This window comes from Schistocerca nitens, chromosome 2 (assembly GCF_023898315.1).
Source record: "Schistocerca nitens isolate TAMUIC-IGC-003100 chromosome 2, iqSchNite1.1, whole genome shotgun sequence".
Taxonomy (NCBI): Eukaryota; Metazoa; Arthropoda; class Insecta; order Orthoptera; family Acrididae; genus Schistocerca; species Schistocerca nitens.
The window spans coordinates 590,211,219-590,229,726 of NC_064615.1; the positions used below are offsets into that span (position 1 = coordinate 590,211,219).

Sequence of the window (18,508 nt, forward strand, 5' to 3'; positions counted from 1 at the left end):
TCTGTTGTTCACTTGTACAGCCCATAACAAGCTACAGATAGGGACGGTTCCAACACCCAGCACATTATAAACATTTATACGGGGTACCTGCCCGGCACCTGCCCTTCACCTCATGCACATCTTAATCTCAACAGTCAGTTTGCATTTGATCTGGCAAGGTGAGCTGAGACTTCATTCAGTTTAACATGGTGGAGCGATTGTAGTAGAGTATGGAGAATAAGGCCATATTATCAGTGTCTTCACCCGTACTTCATCTTTGGATCCAGTTACAAAAGATATACCAATTTCTGCATGGAAGAGAGGAAGAAAAGGTTAAAAATCAAGATATAACAGATGTTTGGACCTTCTTAAACTATATTCTTCTTAAACAATGCAACCCAATCTGACATTAACCCAGAGAGTTGTAAGTACTGTAGTACAACTGACATGGCTACAAAATAATGTGCCAAACTAGGGATATGTGGTGTATTTTGGCTTTAACAAGTTGGTTATACCAACCAATATGATAACTGTTTTAAAAGGTTTCCACATATATGTTCATATTAATAATAAAAAAAGGGATGTATGAATGAAATTTGCTTACCTTCAAGATATAATAATAATCTTCAAAAAAATATTGGATCGATAACTATCAAGCATTTAAGATACTGTAAGCTTTGTGTTCTTCCGGTCAAATTTATTAATTGGGGCATGGCACATTCTTAAACTCAGTAAATCAAAAGTGGCACTTTTGGAATCTTGCCTCCTCTTGTATAAATTTCTGTGGATACCCATGCTTTCTCCCTAGCTACCAATTGTTAGCAACATATTTTGCAGGGAGCCATTGCAATCATTTTTTATTGTAATTGAAAATTGTTGCTGTAATCATTTAGCCCTTTCTCTGAGTCACTTTATCAAGTAATAATGAATCTGCATTTTATTCTTGTGCTTGAGAAAATTTTGTCTCATGAGAATGACATAAAAGCATTGCTGAACATCCCAAAGTCCATTTCTTGCTGACAGAGGCTGATGACCAAGTGGAGCTGAAAACTGATAACACATTTCCTAGCAGTGAGACTCAAGTGCCACGTAGTTCATTTTAGCCGAGGCCCAGTTGGAGAAACACTTTTTTCATGTCAGTCACAGCCCTCTTACTCTTTCATTCATCATCTCAGTTTCAATAACTTGTCAGCTCAAGTTATGCTCAAATAAACTGAGCAGTTTGATGATAATTGGTTAGGCTACTATTCTGTCTAGTTCCTCCCCCAACTATGGCTTCCTTTTCATGTCTTTCAGTTCTTACAACTGCAGTCTAGTTTCTGTTCAAGATGCAAATAAGCTTTAACTCACTGTATTTTTTATCCCTGCTAGTTTGAGAATTTCAAAGTGTTGTCCAGTCAACATTGTCATACACTTTCTCTAACTTTACAAATGCTATAAATATAGGTTCATCTTCCTTCAGCCTACCTTCTGGCATAAGTCATAAAGTCAATGTTGTCTCAAGTGTTCATACACTTCTCCGGAACCGGAACTGGTCTCTCCTGAGGTCTGGTTATACAAGTATTTCCACTCTACTGTAAATAATTTGTGTTGATATTTTACAACAATGACTTATTCAACCGACAGTTCAGTTGTATTCACACCTGCTGTCTTTAGAATTAGAATTAATACATTCTTCTTGAATCCTAATGGTATTTCACCTGTATTGTATATCTTGCACAATTTTGTCATTGCTGGCTGTCCAATCTATTCCAGGGCACTTGTTTCCACACAGGTCTTTAAACGGTGCTCTGTCAAATTCTTCTTGCGGCAAAGTATCTTTGATCTCATCACCACCTATTGCCCCTTCTCTTTCTATACTACCGTCAAGTTTGTTTCCCTTATGTAGTTCCTCTATATATTCCTTCCATCTTTCAGCTTTCTCTTCTTTGCTTAGTACTGGCTTGCCATCTGAACTCTTGATATTCATACAGCTGCTTCTTTTTTCTGCAAAGATATCTTTAATTTTCCTGTAAGTGGCAGCTAGCTTTCCACTAGTTGTGCATGCTTCTACTGCCTTACATTGGTCCTCTACCAATTTTGCATTTTCTGTCAATTTTATATTCTCTCTTGCCAGTTTCATTTTTATGTTTTCTCCACTTGTCGGTTAAATTCAGTATCTTCTGCGTTACCCAGGGTTTTCTATTTGACCTTGTCTTTTTTACCTATGTGATCCTCTTCTGCCTGCCCAATTTCATCTCTGAAAGCTATCCATTCATCTTCTGTTGTATTTCTTCCCCCATTTCTGTCAGCTGTTGCCTAGTGCTCCCTCTGAAACTCTCAGCGATTTCTATGTCCTTCGGTTTATCCAACTCCCATTTCCTTAATTTTCTGTCATTCTGCAGTATTTTCTGTTTTGGTCTGCAGTTCATAACTGACAAATTATGGTCTGAATCCACATCTGCTCTTGGAAATGTCTCACAGTTTAAAATCTGGTTTCAAAATCTCTGTCTTACCGTTATATAACCAGTCTTAAACCTTCCAGTGTCCCCAAGTCTCTTCCATGTACACAGCTTTCTTACATGGTTCTTAAACCATGTTGGCAGTGCTTAAATTATGCTCTGTGCAAAATTCTACCAGGTGGCTTCCTCTTTCATTCCTGACCCACAGTAATGGCAGTGATCTCATCATGCTTTCAATTGTTCACAGTACTAGCACAGCATGACCATGTTGGCTAGTGTCGCAAGGACAGAACAGACGTTTGCCACTGTAACTACTGAAAAGGATGCTGTCCCTCTTCAGGAACACTGGATTAGTCAGAACCTAGAACAGAAACCCCTCCATTAAGGTTGTACATATGGTACGATCTCTATATGGTTATGGCACATAAGCCTCCCACTTCAGCGAGATTCATGGTTAATGGAGGGATTCTGATTTTAGTGTATGCTAAATTTATTATTGCAATTTCAGTGTGTGAGATAAAATGGTTTGTGCAATACTTCATTTTAAAGCAGCATGGGCTCTTTGGAGATATTTATTGATAAACATATCATTAGGCACTTCTTGTAAACAATATGATTTTCTTTTTACAGTACTTTGTTAACCCCATTTACAAAAGCCTTTGTTTTTAACATATCACAAAGCATTTGAGCTACATAAAACAACTCAATTGGCACAAAATCTTCTGGCTCAGAAACTGCATACATATTGATGGATTCCAAATATGACAAATCCACACTGTTGTAAAACCAGTTTCATCCTGAGTGGGAAATTCTATTTTTAGTTCTGATCTTTCAGTCTCATTTGTGAACTGTAGATTGTGGTGAATAAGGGGGGAAGTGAAATGCCTATTTCTTTCACACTTTTGTATTAACTATGAAGATAGTTTCAGACTGTATAATTATATTTCATTTCTATCTATTAAACTTTGCACATATGAAAAGTGAATGACCAAAAAATATCATTGTGTTAATTCTCAGCACATTGTTCTTTCTTCTTTGCAGCTGACTTCTGCCCTGAACTTCCTGACCCTGTTGGTGGCACACAATTGTGCAAAGACTGGGGAACTGGAGGACAGTTCAAAGTTTGTGAGATTTCGTGCAACAATGGTCTACAGTTTTCACAGGAAATACCAAAGTTCTACACATGTGGAGCTGAAGGTTTTTGGAGACCAACTACTAATCCAGCACTGCCAATGGTCTACCCAGCTTGCTCAAGTATGTATCACAATCAGTAATATGGGGGCTAAAATGTTGATAATTTAAGGTCTAAAACTTTAGTTTTTAAGTTGCAGCCATTAATTCAATAGTGTGGTTCACATTATTATAAGGAGTAAGGCACCATTAGACAGAAGTCTGAAATAAGAATTGGTTGTTACGAGTCTAAAATTTCATTCCTGGCATGGTGCAATACCTTAGAATGCACATTGTCTTTTCCAATATTTATAAAGAGTTTCATTTCTAGCTCATAACACTGTCTAGATAAGTGTTTCAGATGAAAGTGATGTTTAAATTTGTTGCTAAGTGGAATGTATGTCACCACACTTTAGATACGTGTTGGATTCCTTATGGTAATGACGAACCTGAGTTGCAATTCATGACACAGTTCGTGGAAAAAAAATTACTTCATCAGTATGATAATTTAAAAATGAAGTTCACCAACATTTCGGTTCCTTATACTCAACCATGGTTCTTGACAGCCAACTGTCATACATATAGTGAAATGTCAGAACCTCAAAGATGATACAACGAATAGGGCCAGTCCAAGTTTTCACTATGTTGACAGTAATTACTGGATAAATCCATATGCCATCATTGTAGTAATAAATTTTATCCATGCACTGCATCATGCTCTCTCTCACTATCTCTCTATTTGGCGAAAAACTTGTGTGATTTCCCTACTTAATTTGTGATTGATCTTGTTTTCTCCTCTGTTCTGTGTTTTGAAGGAACATTTGATTTTGAGTAATAACATCTGCATGACCTTTTGTTTCTACTTGTGCTTGTATGTTTCTTGATAAGCAATACTCTTATTTTATCTGTGCTTAATTGGTAGTTTCTCTTTGGCAGTCATTTATTTATACAAGGATTTTTCCCCCTTAAACACAGATGTTACTGAATGATATGAGCTGTATTCATCAAGAACTGTTTAATCTTCTCCTTCATTGGTACACCTATCTTTTACAAATATATTTTGTGCTGTATTGCTTTCTATTATTGTGTAATTCTCCCTCGTTATGATTTTTCAGATACTTTTGTAAAAGCTTCACAGCATTACACACATTCTTAGCAAACATCCAAGGAATTTACTCAAGTTATTGTATGTCAAGTCACTTGTATGTCTTTCATGTTCTTTGTAGGCTTCATTTTTTACCTCCATGTTTGCATTTTACCTTTGCGAAGAACATATTGTACTTTTTACTTCTGTGTATATGTGTATCTACTGAAGGAAGCACTCAGCATAAAATTTTCAAATATTTTTAGTGTGTCATTGTCTGCTTGGAGTTGAAAATATAAAGAACTTCTTTTTTGAAAGAACTACAGTTCTGTGAAGCTGTAGATGACAGAGATCGCTTTGAGAATAATTTAATTATCTGGCACAATCACAATTATTTCTAACAAAATTACCAATTTTGGGCATCCTCAGATCATAAAATACGGGCCATGGTTCAGTCCACCACTGCAGAAACTGATGCCTGCCAAAACCAGTTATTTTGTTAGGAATAGATGTGATTATGCCACATAGTTGAATTAATCTAATGAAGAATTCCATCTGTATTTTACATGTATTTTTATCCCACAATCTTTTTTATTCCAGAGCTTTTTCTCATGTAGATTTTTAAGTACTATTGTTGCATCAAATCTGTCATTCTTGTGTACTACAATACGGCTGGCCACCTGTCTCAGGAAAATGTATTATTTCAGCATATTGAAAATAGAGGTTTTTCATTGTTTTTAATACAAATATCAAACAAAAATCAAGTAATTTGTTAATTATCTGCTTTATTGAGGATGTACAAGAGAATGAGTTCATGTGAATCGTGCCATCATGATATCAATGTTTATATTATTGCAAGTCATAATTCACCATCTTCTCAAGAACTAATCTTTAGTCTTTCACCTCTTATGTGAAGTGTGAGTTGTTGAGCATTACCTGACAGATAAAAACTTGCACTGGACGGGGTCTCGAACGTTTTGCAGGTAATGATCTACTGATTGACATGTCCAGGTGTGATTCACAAACCACCAAGAGATACAAAGTAAGCTCATGTAAAGTTTGGGGGGGGGGGGGGGGGAGGGTACCAACAGAACTGAAGATAGGGAAGTAGGTTATAAGTCATACATGGATAGTTAAGTCAGTAGAGCATTGCCTGTAAAAGATAAGAGTCTTGAACTGGCACAAAGTTAAAGCCTGCCAGGAAGTTTCAAGTAACATTTGTGTATAAATGTTGTGTAAATGGGGAGGCAGAGAGGTAGAGGTGCTGTGTGAGTGAATTCTTTGCATGCTTCTGTAAGTACTTGTTGGTTCTGACCACTCTGTAAGCTTTTTTTAAAACTTGTTAATAGCTTCAAAGCCAGCGCAACGCGTCTTCAAAATAAAAATGCAGTTCCCTAGTTCTGTGCTGTGTAATTCTGCTGGACAAGGAGTCCTGAGACAGAAGGTTCGCAGTGCAGTGAATTCTCTCAACAGAGACTGGAACTTCTGCTCGTATTCTGTGGAAGGTAAGTCCCTTGCAGTTATGTCACTCGCGTATTGTTTTATTTTCTATAATTTGTGTAAGAATTGATAAGACAGGTATATTCAAAGCAACATAATTTTTTTCAGGAACAAGGGAGTGCAAAGACCTAAATATTGATGTGAAATGCGACCACCGTTCCCGACCAGCAAGGGATGTTAATGATGGCAGTGGCTCATATGTCCTGGGTGCTGAGGTTCCAGTTGAGCCGTGAGTATAGTTATTGTCCTGTTTTCCTTGCAGTAATTTCTTAGTCTGGAGTACTTCATGGTGCGTCTGTAAATGAAATCACAATCTTTTGTTGCTGTTTTTTATATTCTTCATAAAGTTGACTCTTTCTGTAGCTTGTAATTCAGTTGTTGTTTCACTGGATTGTGTCTGTTTTTCCCATGAACAGTATTATTTCAGTTGCACATAATAGCTGCCAAAGGAAATGTTTCTTTAGTAGTTTTAGAACACCATCCTCTTTCATTTAAAGTAGAAAAGCATGGTATGTTTGTTTATGAATGCTATACTTTAGTCACAGTAGCTGACTTAGTTAAAGTGTTTTGTTATCTCCATGATTGAATCACACATCTATAGTGCATGTTGTTTCCCTCAGACTGGGCAGGCAGTCTCGCCAGGCCAGCGACACTTACAACATCGAGATATCCTTCCCAGCTATCAAGTAAGCACAAGTATTGCATGTTTGTAGTTCAAGTAAATTTATTTTATTTCTTCTATACAAAATATTGACCTTCTGTGTACCTTACATGAACAAGAATATGAACTTTTATGCATGCCAATATATTAATAGCAAGTTTATAGAGATTCTGTCAGTCACAACAGCTTTATGATAAGAATTATGCCTGTAAGGTGAAGAGAAAATAGATAATTAAGGAGTAAAGGAGAGCACTCACCACATAGTAGAAGCACTAATTTATCGACAGGCACACAAAACATAAGGAAACTCACTAGCTTTCGAAAAAACCTTTTAATGAGTTGGGGGTGGGGGCACACCTTTGCAGCTACAGTGTGCTGGCAAACCCACAGATTTTGTGTGACTGTCAATGACGCAATGCTTCTGCTATTTGGTGAGTAGTCTCCTTTACTCCTAAATTATTTACGTTATACTAGATGAAGAGAAAATCTATTTCTTCTGTTCCACATTTCTACTATTTTTCCGCTTGATGGATCACAAGAATGACAGAAAAAATTAGGACAGAAAATAATATAGAAGCTCCAAAAATTTGTCAATAAATTGAAACTGTTGATCACTGGGTTTGTGGAAGTGAGGCTCATTCATCAAGTGTTTGGTAGTTTTAGTATTTGGATGACAAGTGATAGCAGTGAAAGTATTTTCAGGACCTACAACTATAACATTAATAATTTCCTTTCTGGTTGTACTGTTTATTTGTTGTAATGTTTTGTGGAGAGAGTGTAATTGTTGCATTCTGTGAGACAAAAGTGATCTAAAGATGTAAATGATTAATACTGAAACTTCATGTATTGAAATTTAATGCTCATTTCAAATCACTTTGCCATGAAAGCATACTCTAAAATGTCATCTTATGAACACATGTGTCAACGGCTTTGCCGCAGTGGTAACACCGGTTCCCATCATACCACCAAAGTGCTGTCAGGCTGGGCTAGCACTAGGATAGGTGATCATCCAGCCTGCCAGCACTGTTGGCAAGCGGGGTGCACTCAGCCCTTGTGAGGCAAACTGAGGAGCTACTTGATCAAGAAGTAGCGGCTCCAGTGTCGAAAAACTGACATACAGCCGGGAAAGCAGTATGCTGATCACATGCCCCTCCATATCCACATCCAGTGACGCCTGTGGGCTTATGACACAGTGGCTGGTCAGTACCCTCGGGGGCTTCATGGCCTGTTGGGGCAGAGTTTTGTTTTTTTATGAGCACATGCACACATGGTCACTCTGCTGCTTTCACATGCACAGAATTTTGAGTGTCAGGGTATAATAAAGTATCTTGTTCTCTCAAAATGAGAACTATGACAGTAATAATAGAAACACTCAGCATTCAAATTAATTTATTAATGCAAGGTCGTCTTTGATAGACAAAGGACAGACAAAAACTAAGCTTGCCAGATGTTGGCATTATGGACATACAATTAAGAGAAATATCCAATTATACTGTAGGAAAGGTAAAGTGGTATTAGCAACAAGTAGCATTAGATGAGATTCAGTATGGCAATAAGAGCCATACAATGCTGCCTTTTTATAATAAAGATTAATGTTCTAAATTCACAGTAACACAAAAATCATTTTGCCCTGTATAGTCCTGAACTTTGGTGTATTCAGTTTCAAATAGCTTTAACATCATCCTCAAATCAAATGCAGACCTTTTTTTAAGGATAGTGTTACCAAAAAAAATACCAGTCAGAGCTTACTGAATTCAGGGTATATAATTTAATGAAAGGGAGCAATAAATAATAATGTTGAGATCTCCGACACTATTATGATCACCTTAATTATTGTTGCTTCATTTGTAGCACATGCTGTAAATCAAGTTGATATAAAGGTACCTCATTTTTCAAAATTGTGTGAGTAAATACACATTTCCATTACTTCTGTCAAAGTGAGACTTAACAGAGGAACAAACGGTGTTTTATTTTTCTTTAATAATATAAAACCTTAAAGAAGTGAAACTTGTAATATGAAGGGAATAATACTTTAAAGTTAATACTTATGTCCTTATATGTTTCATCTCCAGCGACCCTGTCATTAACTCTAACACAAATGAGAGGTCATCTGTCCAGCGATTATTGGAGAAACTCATACTGGAGGAAGACCAGTTTGATGTCCGTGACATTTTACCAAACACAGTTCCAGATCCAGCATCACTGCAGCTGCAGTCAGACTATGCTTGTCCACCAGGACAGGTGGTAATGGCCCCTGATTGTGGTGAGTGTCTATTTAGTTTTCATGTGTCAGCATATACTTTTGTTGCTGCAGTTGCTACTTTTGTCTAATGAGCATAAGCTTCAGTGTTAGTTATAATATAAGACTGCACATGGCAATAAGTCACTGTTAACAGCTGATGAAATTAAAATCTACTCATGGTGAATTGTTTACTGTCTGAAACTGCTGTATATTTCAGATGCTGATAGAGACAATGCACTTTCTGACAGTGGTCCAATTTCTTCTGGGTGGGCTGGATCTCATTTAATTATGGTGTGTTGTGAAGTTTGTAGATGCAGCCTTAGGGGTGGTGGCAGGAAATCTTGAGAACACCCTGTAGATGTTATGTAGGTAATTCCAACCAAACTTAGTGCACATCTACATACAGTAGTGCCCCTACGTGAGAAGTGGTACTGGGAAGGGGATAATATGTAAAAATAAGTGTTGTTATGGCATATATGAAAGACTATTAATCAGGTTTGATACACATACAACTTACTATCTGATAAAAAGATACTGCAGGGTAAGATACTTGCACAACCACTAAAAGGTAAGTATAATCATGGACAACTGACATTAGTGCCAAATGTATAGTCCTTAGCTCACTAGTCTGACTGGTAACATTCCTGATGATATTAAGTTCAAATTTAGTTGAACAGAATGAGTAAAACTTAAACACACAAGAAATCTTGCATTTACGAACTGAGAATTCATACATCCTACTTTTCACACCAGCATTCATGGCTTTCATGAAAGAAGGTTGGACTGGTTCAAAGACACAGGAAAAGTGGGGAGGGGGTGGGGATCGGGGTGTGTGGGCACAAGTAAAGAGGCATTTGTGGGTAATCCACTAGTAATAAAATTATATCCAGACATTCTCGCAGCTTTTTCTCTACCTCACATTACACATGAGAAATCAAGTATATTTGGATGGATAACTAGAAAGTTGTGTAGACTGCCAAGGAAATAAAAGCAACAACTGACTACATTGGAGGTGTAAGAAAACTGATGCCCAAAAAGAGACACAGTAGGAAGGAAAGAGGTAGTTTTATGCCCGAGATACATGCAGGCAAAATCAAAAGTGACGTGGAGCTCTGTGAAAACTTCAGAAAGTCCACAGAGTGGAGTTACAGAAACACTCAATACTTTCACACTCCACCATGTTATTGTTGTTAGATGTTTCTGATAAAATATTTCCAAATGCTCATCCAGAACATTATGTGACCTAACCAAGTGAAAATCTGAAATTATTTCAGAAATGCAATGTGCTAAGTAAGCATTTAATTATTACCATTCATTATGGGGGTACTTTCCTTGGAGAGTGATAAATGAGCATAAGATAAAATAATCATTGATAGTAACCAGCAATAGTGCTGTGGTGTGTTGCTGTGAAAATTAGCCACGAATTCCAGAGAAGTCATTGTCAATAAATTACTACCAGTCAATCAACAAATGGTTATTAACAGTGATAATGTATTTCTTTTTCATGAGAAATTTTGCTGTGAGTACTGAATCTGGAGAGAATGTGCAAAGAAATTGTCTATAGCACTAACATTCTTTTGTATACTATAACTGTTCTTCTAGAATATCATTGTTTGTAGTAATGTAATTGGATGGATAAAAAAATCTACTCACCAAATGGCGGCAGTAGAACAAACACATAAAAAAAGAAGAGATTTTACTTATGCAAGCTTTTCGGTCCAGTGGTTCCTTCTTCAGACAGAAGGGTTAAAGGGAAAGGGAGAGGTGTGCAGGAAAAGTACTTTAGAGGTTTAGGAAAAGGGGTACAGTTCAGAAAAGTCACCCAGAACCCCAGGTCAGGAGGGACTTACCAGATGGGATGAGAAGGAAAGAGTCTTCTGAGTCTTTCCTTCTCATCCCATCTGGTAAGTCTGGGTGACTTTTTCGAACTGTATCCCTTTTCTGAAACCTCTCCAGTCCTTTTCCTTCACCCCACTTCCTACCCCTTCAACCCTTCTGCAAGAAGAAGGAGCCACCAGTTCCAAAATCTTGTAGATGTTAAACCTTTTTTTTTACGTATGTGTTCTCCTGCCGCCGCTTGGTAAGTAGATTTTTTTGTGTACCCACTTACATTATATGATCAAAAATTGATTATTTTCGTTGTTATACTATGTAATAAAAATTTATTTGCTTGCAACAATTTCTTTTTGTGATGTTTTCCTTGATGTCTATTAAAATAATGTGGCAATCTGTTCCAGTACCCTGTGCTGTTGGAACATACTTTGTGAAGGAAACTCGTACATGCTTGCCCTGTCCTGTCGGCTCATACCAGAGTGAAGCAGGACAGTTACAATGCACACCTTGCCCAACAATTGCTGGTCGCCAAGGTGTCACAGTAGGTCCAGGTGCTCGCAGTGCTTCTGATTGCAAAGGTAAATAGCATTCTAAAAATCTGTAGTATAATATTTATGTCATTTTATAATTTTTTTATGACTTGTATTGAAATTACACTTCCATTTACAGTGTCGTAATATCTAAGAAGTTAAAGTGACTCCGGTGATATAATTTAATTACAAAAAATATTGTGAGTACATTAGGTTCAAATTAAATTAATAAAGATAATGTGGAATATATAAACTGAAGATATTTGCAGCAACATGTTGGTCAAATGCTTGTGCCTAAAACAATTATGAAGCAAATTATATTGCAAAGCAAATCCAAAATATAGTACAGAAATAATGACACACAGTTGCAGCCTCCTATTGTTCAGATGATGACTTGCACTGTAATTATCAGTGGTATAATTAATTCTACATCATCAATTCAAAATAACCCACTTCCTATTCCTCATCTCTCAAAATTGTGAAGTATTTTCCTGAGACTACTGACATTATGTATCCATATTTCTCTAAAAATGGAACTCTGTTTGCAATTGGGCCACTGACACTCTTTATCATCGATTCACGTTCTTGAGCACAGTCCATGGTGGAAATAGATTTACTTCTTGTATTTATCTTTTTCTACTCTCCCTCTTTCTATCTGTCTCCTCTTTCAAGTATAGCGAGTAATACAATATTTTCTATAATGCATGCTGGACACGTCAGTTGTGCAAGCTTACTGGAGCACAGTAAAACAATTGACCATAACATAGGCCATACAAAGTACTTTATTTAAAATGTGGAACATAAAAAAAAGGCTATAAACCATATTTCAGAAATTGCAAGAGCCTTTCCTTATCTGTTTGAAATAGAATATGACTCTGAAATGCCTAGGGACAAATTTTAGACATCAAATACTTAAGTTTTTCATAGGGATGTAAGGTTAAAATAGCCACAGGTGAGTGTGCGCAGTTCACAATTATGTGTAGGGAAGGATAAGTCAGTCAAAGTAACTGATAAAATAAGGTTGCCAACAGTTACAAGATCTGTTATATGCCATTCTACTGCTTTGTTTGTGCTCTCCACCTGATACATCACTTTGTCTCTAATATCAGTATTGTTAGTAATCTTCGTCTGCTGTTGCTACATGGATATACAGGGTGATTCAAAAGTTTATGCACAAATTTAAAAAGCTGATAGAAGAGCCAAAACACAGCAACTTTAGAATAGGAACTTATGATTTTGGAATAATCCTGAGCCAGTGAGAGCTTTGGGATGACAGGAACAACAAAGACAATCAGTGCGCATTGTAATCTAATTTTCCCTCACATCACTAGTTGATTTTCACTGACTTCGTATTAAATTCTTTTAATAAGTTTTGAGAGGACTAAGATTTACAATAAACTTTTTACTTATCTTCTTTTCTCATCATTGGCTCCAGTTCTTCACGTCTAGTGGTTGATTCTTAATACTGAAATTTTTGACATTGTAGGTTCCATATGGCATGATAATGCTAAAGTAAGCCTGCTTCATAATTTGTGTTTCTGCAATTTTTATTATATCCCTTTTTTTATATCTCACTGTCTTTACAAATTCCACTTCAAAATCAAAAATTACATTGTTATTGCCAAAATTAAAAACATGACCAATCACATCAGAGGCATGCCCACTACTAACTCATTCTGCAGTACTAACAATACTCCAAAGAGTTTACAAACTTTTTTAAAAAATGACTTTCTATTAATATATACCATTATTTTATAACTGAATCAAGAAGTAACCATAATAAATATCATTTGATTGTGCAATTAATAATAGAAATTTTAAGTGTGCCAGATATTTTGTAGTTTCAAATGTTTCTAAAATAAGAGTAATTTTAACTGTACATTGTAACAAAGAAAATAAAGTAATTTCATCTTATACATTTTAGTCTGAAATATAATACATCATGTACAAAATCATATTAAATTCGTTTAGTTAAACAGCTGAGACAATATTAAGCTGTTTAAAAGGTAGAAAGTATTTTTGGTATCAATAACTTCAGTTGAAGAAAAGTAATGCTAGGGGAGGGTGGCCTTTTACAACATCCACCTTAATTTAACAAAGTTAATGTACTGTTCACTCAACAATGTTTTACATTACAGTCAGTGTTCGAAATGATGGCCACCAAATTCAGTTCAGGCATAACACCCTTGTAGAAAATTCTGGAGTTCTCTACCAAGTCACGAGTCGTCACCTGGACCTCATCAGGCGCACAAGTACCCTGACAACAAGTGTTTCTTGATTGAGAACTGAGATCACATACATAAGGCTTTTGATATACCCCCACCAAAAAATAAATAAATAACAAAATCAAGAGGTGTTGAACCTCTACATTTCAGTGTAGCTCTTGCAGCCAGTGTCCTCCATTATTTGTTGGATGTATTCCATTCACTTTCTTCTTCACAGTTTTTACGCTCTATAGTTCCCTCTGGTACATGGAAGTTATTCCCTGATATCTTAACACATTTCCTATAATCTTGTCCCTTCTTCTTGTCTGTGTTTTCATATTATATTCTTTTCTTTGCCCCTCCAGCAGAGAATCTCATTCCTTATTTTATGAGTCCATTTAATTTTCAACATTCTTCTACAGCATCACATCTCAAATGCTTCTAATTTCTTCTGTTCCAGTACTCCCACAGTCCATGATTCACTTCCATACAATGCTGTGCTCCAAACGTACATTCTCAGAAATTCCTTCCTTAAATTAAGACCTATTTTTGAAGCTGATAGACTTCTTTTGGCCAGGGATGACCTGTTTGCTTGTGCTTGTCTGCTTTTTACGTCCTCCTCGCTTCATCCGTCATGGGTTATTTTACTTCTGAGCTAGCAGAATTCATTAACTTCGTGATCACCACTTTTGATGTTAAACTTCTCCCTATTCTCATTTCTGCTACTTCTCATTATTTTCATCTTTCTTCAGTTTATTCTCAATCCATATTCTGTGCTCATGACTCTTCATTCCATTCAACAGATTATGTAATTGTTCTTCATCTTCACTGAGGATATCAGGGTCATCAACAAATCTTATCATTGATATCCTGCCACACTGAATTTTAATTCCACTCTTGAACCTTTCCATCATTCCCGCCTTTGTTTCTTCTATGTATAAGCTGTAACAGTAGGGGGAAAAGACTACATCCCTGTCTTACACCCTTTTTAATAAGGGAACTTTGTTCTTGGTCTTCCAATCTTATTGTCCCCTCTTGGTTATTGTGTGTATTGTATATTAACAATAGTTCCCTGTAGCTTACTCCTATTTTATTCAGAATTTCTACGACCTCGCACCATCTGACATCCTATGGACACATCTTGATTTGTCTTCAGTCTTTCTTCCATTATCAAGTGCAATTTCAGGGCTGCCCTCTGGTGCCTGTACCTTTTCTAAAGCTAAACTCATCATCTAAAAGATACCCAATTTTTTTCCATTCTTATGTATATTAGTCTTGTCACCATGAGCTGCTAAGGTGATTGTGTGATAGTTCTCACACTTATCACCTCAGCTATCTTCATAATTGTGTGGATGAAAGTCTGATAGTACATTTCCTTTCTCATAGATTCTACGCACCAAGTTGAATAGTCATTTAGTTGCCAGTTCCCACAGTGATTTTAGAAATTCTGATGCAATGTTATCTATCCCTTATATCTTATTTTGATCTGAAGTTGTCACATCTCGTTTAAATTCTGGCTCTAGTACTGGATCCCCTATCTCTTTCATACCAACTCCAATTTCTTCTTCTGTCGCTTGATCAGACAATTTCTCCACCTTCAATGTACTCTTTCCACCTATGTGCTCTCTCCTTTGCCTTTAACAGTGGGATTCCCATTACACTCTTAATGTTGCCACACTTGCTTTTCAAATTCACTGAAAGTGACTGTTCTGTATGCTGAATCAGTCCTTCTGACAATAATTTCTTTTTCGATTTATTCATATTTTTCCTGCGGATATTTCACCTTGGCTTCCCTGCACTTTTATTTATTTCAGCCCTATGGGATTTATATTTCTGTAGTCCTGTCTTTCCCTGAACATTTTCACACTTCCTTCTTTCATCAGTTTCTCCCGTTACCAAAGTGTTCTTCACAGTTATCTTCCTTGTACCAATGTTTATTAACCATCTTAGAGATGTCCACTACTTTTCAATTGAACTGCCTACTGTGGTATTTCTTACTGGAGTATCCACTTCCTTAGTGAACGTCAAACGTGTTTCGGCATTCCTCAGTACATCAGTATCCCACTTCCTTCCACACTCATTCTCCCATGCAATTCTCCTAAACTTCAATTTACTCTTTATCATTACTTAATTGTGATCTAAATCTATATCTCCCTGGTATGCCTTACAAACCAATATAACAATGAAAATAATCAATTTTTGACAATATAATGGAACTGGATGGATAAAAAAATCTACTCACCAAGCGGCAGCAGGAACACACACATAAAGAAAGAGATTGTATTTATGCAAGCCTTCGAAGCCAGTGGCTCCTTCTTCCAGCAGAAGAGTTGAAGGGGAAGGAAGAGGGATGAAGGAAAAGGACTGGAGAGGTTTAGGAAAAGGGGTACAGTACAGAAAAATTACCCAGAGCCCCAGGTCAGGGGAGACTTACCAGACAGGATGAGAAGAAAAGACTCTCTTTCTCATCCCGTCCAGTAAGTCTCCTGTGGTACTGGCTGACTTTTCTGAATTGTACCCCTTTACCTAAACCTCCTTCCCCTCCAATTCTTCTGCCAGAAGACAGAGCCACTGGCTCCGATAACTTGCATAAGTAAAACCTCTTTTTCTATGTGTGTGTTCTGCCATCACTTGGTGAATAGATACTTTTATCCATTCAATTACATTATATTACAAACCAATATCTTATTTTGGAATCTCTGTGGACGATGATGTAACTGTGCTGGAATCTTCCATTGTCTCTGGGTCTTTTCCAAGCATACCATACTAAAACGTATCAGATAGATTATATAATGGTAAGACAGAGATTTAGGAACCAGATTTTAAATTGAAAGACATTTCCAGGGGCAGATGTGGATTCTGACCACAATCTATTGGTTATGAACTGTAGACTAAAACTGAAGAAACTGCAAAAAGGTGGGAAATTAAGGAGATGGGACCTGGATAAACTGAAAGAACCAGAGGTTGTACAGAGTTTCAGGGAGAGCATAAGGGAACAATTGACAGGAATGGGGGAAAGGAATACAGTAGAAGAAGAATGGGTAGCTTTGAGGGATGAAATAGTGAAGGCAGCAGAGGATCAAATAGGTAAAAAGACGAGGGCTAGTAGAAACCCGTGGGTAACAGAAGAAATATTGAATTTAATTGATGAAAGGAGAAAATATAAAAATGCAGTAAAAGAAGCAGGCAAAAAGGAATACAAACGTCTCAAAAATGAGATCGACAGGAAGTACAAAATGGCTAAGCAGGGATGGCTAGAGGACAAATGTAAGGATGTAGAGGCTTATCTCACTAGGTGCAAAATAGATACTGCTTACAGGAAAATTAAAGAGACCTTTGGAGAAAGGAGAACCACTTGCATGAATACCAAGAGCTTTGATGGAAAACCAGTTCTAAGCACAGAAGGGAAAGCAGAAAGTTGGAGGGAGTATATAGAGGGTCTATACAAGGGCGATGTACTTGAGGACAATATTATGGAAATGGAAGAGGATGTAGATGAAGATGAAATGGGAGATATAATACTGCGTGAAGAGTTTGACAGAGCACTGAAAGACCTGAGTCGAAACAAGGCCCCCGGAGTAGACAACATTCCATTAGAACTACTGACAGCCTTGGGAGAGCCAGTCCTGACAAAACTCTACCATCTGGTGAGCAAGATGTATGAGACAGGCGAAATACCCTCAGACTTCAAGAAGAATATAATAATTCCAATCCCAAAGAAAGCAGGTGTTGACAGATGTGAAAATTACCGAGCTATCGGTTTAATAAGTCACAGCTGCAAAATACTAACGCGAATTCTTTACAGATGAATGGAAAAATTGATAGAATCCGACCTCAGGGAAGATCAGTTTGGATTCCGTAGAAATGTTGGAACATGTGAGGCAATACTGACCCTACGACTTATCTTAGAAGAAAGATTAAGGAAAGGGAAACCTACGTTTCTAGCATTTGTAGACTTAGAGAAAGCTTTTGACAATGTTGATTGGAATACTCTCTTTCAAATTCTGAAGGTGGCAGGGGTAAAATACAGGGTGCGAAAAGCTATTTACAATTTGTACAGAAACCAGATGGCAGTTATAAGAGTCGAGGGGTATGAAAAGGAAGCAGTGGTTGGGAAGGGAGTGAGACAGGGTTGTAGCCTATCCCCGATGTTGTTCAATCTGTATATTGAGCAAGCAATAAAGGAAACAAAAGAAAAGTTCGGAGTAGGTATTAAAATCCATGGAGAAGAAATAAAAACTTTGAGGTTTGCCGATGACATAGTAATTCTCTCAGAGACAGCAAAGGATTTGGAAGAGCAGTTGAACGGAATGGACAGTGTCTTAAAAGGAGGATATAAGATGAACATCAACAAAAGCAAAACGAGGATAATGGAATGTAGTCGAATTAAGTCGGGTGATGCTGAGGGAATTAGATTAGGAAATGAGACACTTAAAGTAGTAAAGGAGTTTTGCTATTTGGGGAGCAAAATAACTGATGATGGTCAAAGTAGAGAGGATATAAAATGTAGACTGGCTATGGCAAGGGCAAGGAAAGCGTTTCTGAACAAGAAAAATTTGTTAACATCGAGTATAGATTTAAGTGTCCGGAAGTCTTTTCTGAAAGTATTTGTATGGAGTGTAGCCATGTATGGAAGTGAAACATGGACGATAAATAGTTTGGACAAGAAGAGACTAGAAGCTTTCGAAATGTGGTGCTACAGAAGAATGCTGAAGATTAGATGGGTAGATCACATAACTAATGAGGAGGTATTGAATAGAATTGGGGAGAAGAGGAGTTTGTGGCACAACTTGACTAGAAGAAGGGACCGGTTGGTATGACATGTTCTGAGGCATCAAGGGATCACAAATTTAGCATTGGAGGG

The 18,508-nt window shown here is 37.1% G+C and overlaps 1 protein-coding gene across 1 annotated transcript in view; it reads left to right on the top strand.

Moving 5' to 3' along the window:
* LOC126236649 (sushi, von Willebrand factor type A, EGF and pentraxin domain-containing protein 1) overlaps positions 1-18,508 on the top strand; it is a 485,510-nt gene that overhangs the window by 279,521 nt on the left and 187,481 nt on the right. The window contains exons 52-55 of the mRNA XM_049946110.1: positions 3,462-3,674; positions 6,024-6,179; positions 6,283-6,403; positions 6,795-6,860. Of these exons, the coding sequence (XP_049802067.1) occupies positions 3,462-3,674; positions 6,024-6,179; positions 6,283-6,403; positions 6,795-6,860 (556 nt within the window). The remainder of the gene's footprint in view (positions 1-3,461; positions 3,675-6,023; positions 6,180-6,282; positions 6,404-6,794; positions 6,861-18,508) is intronic.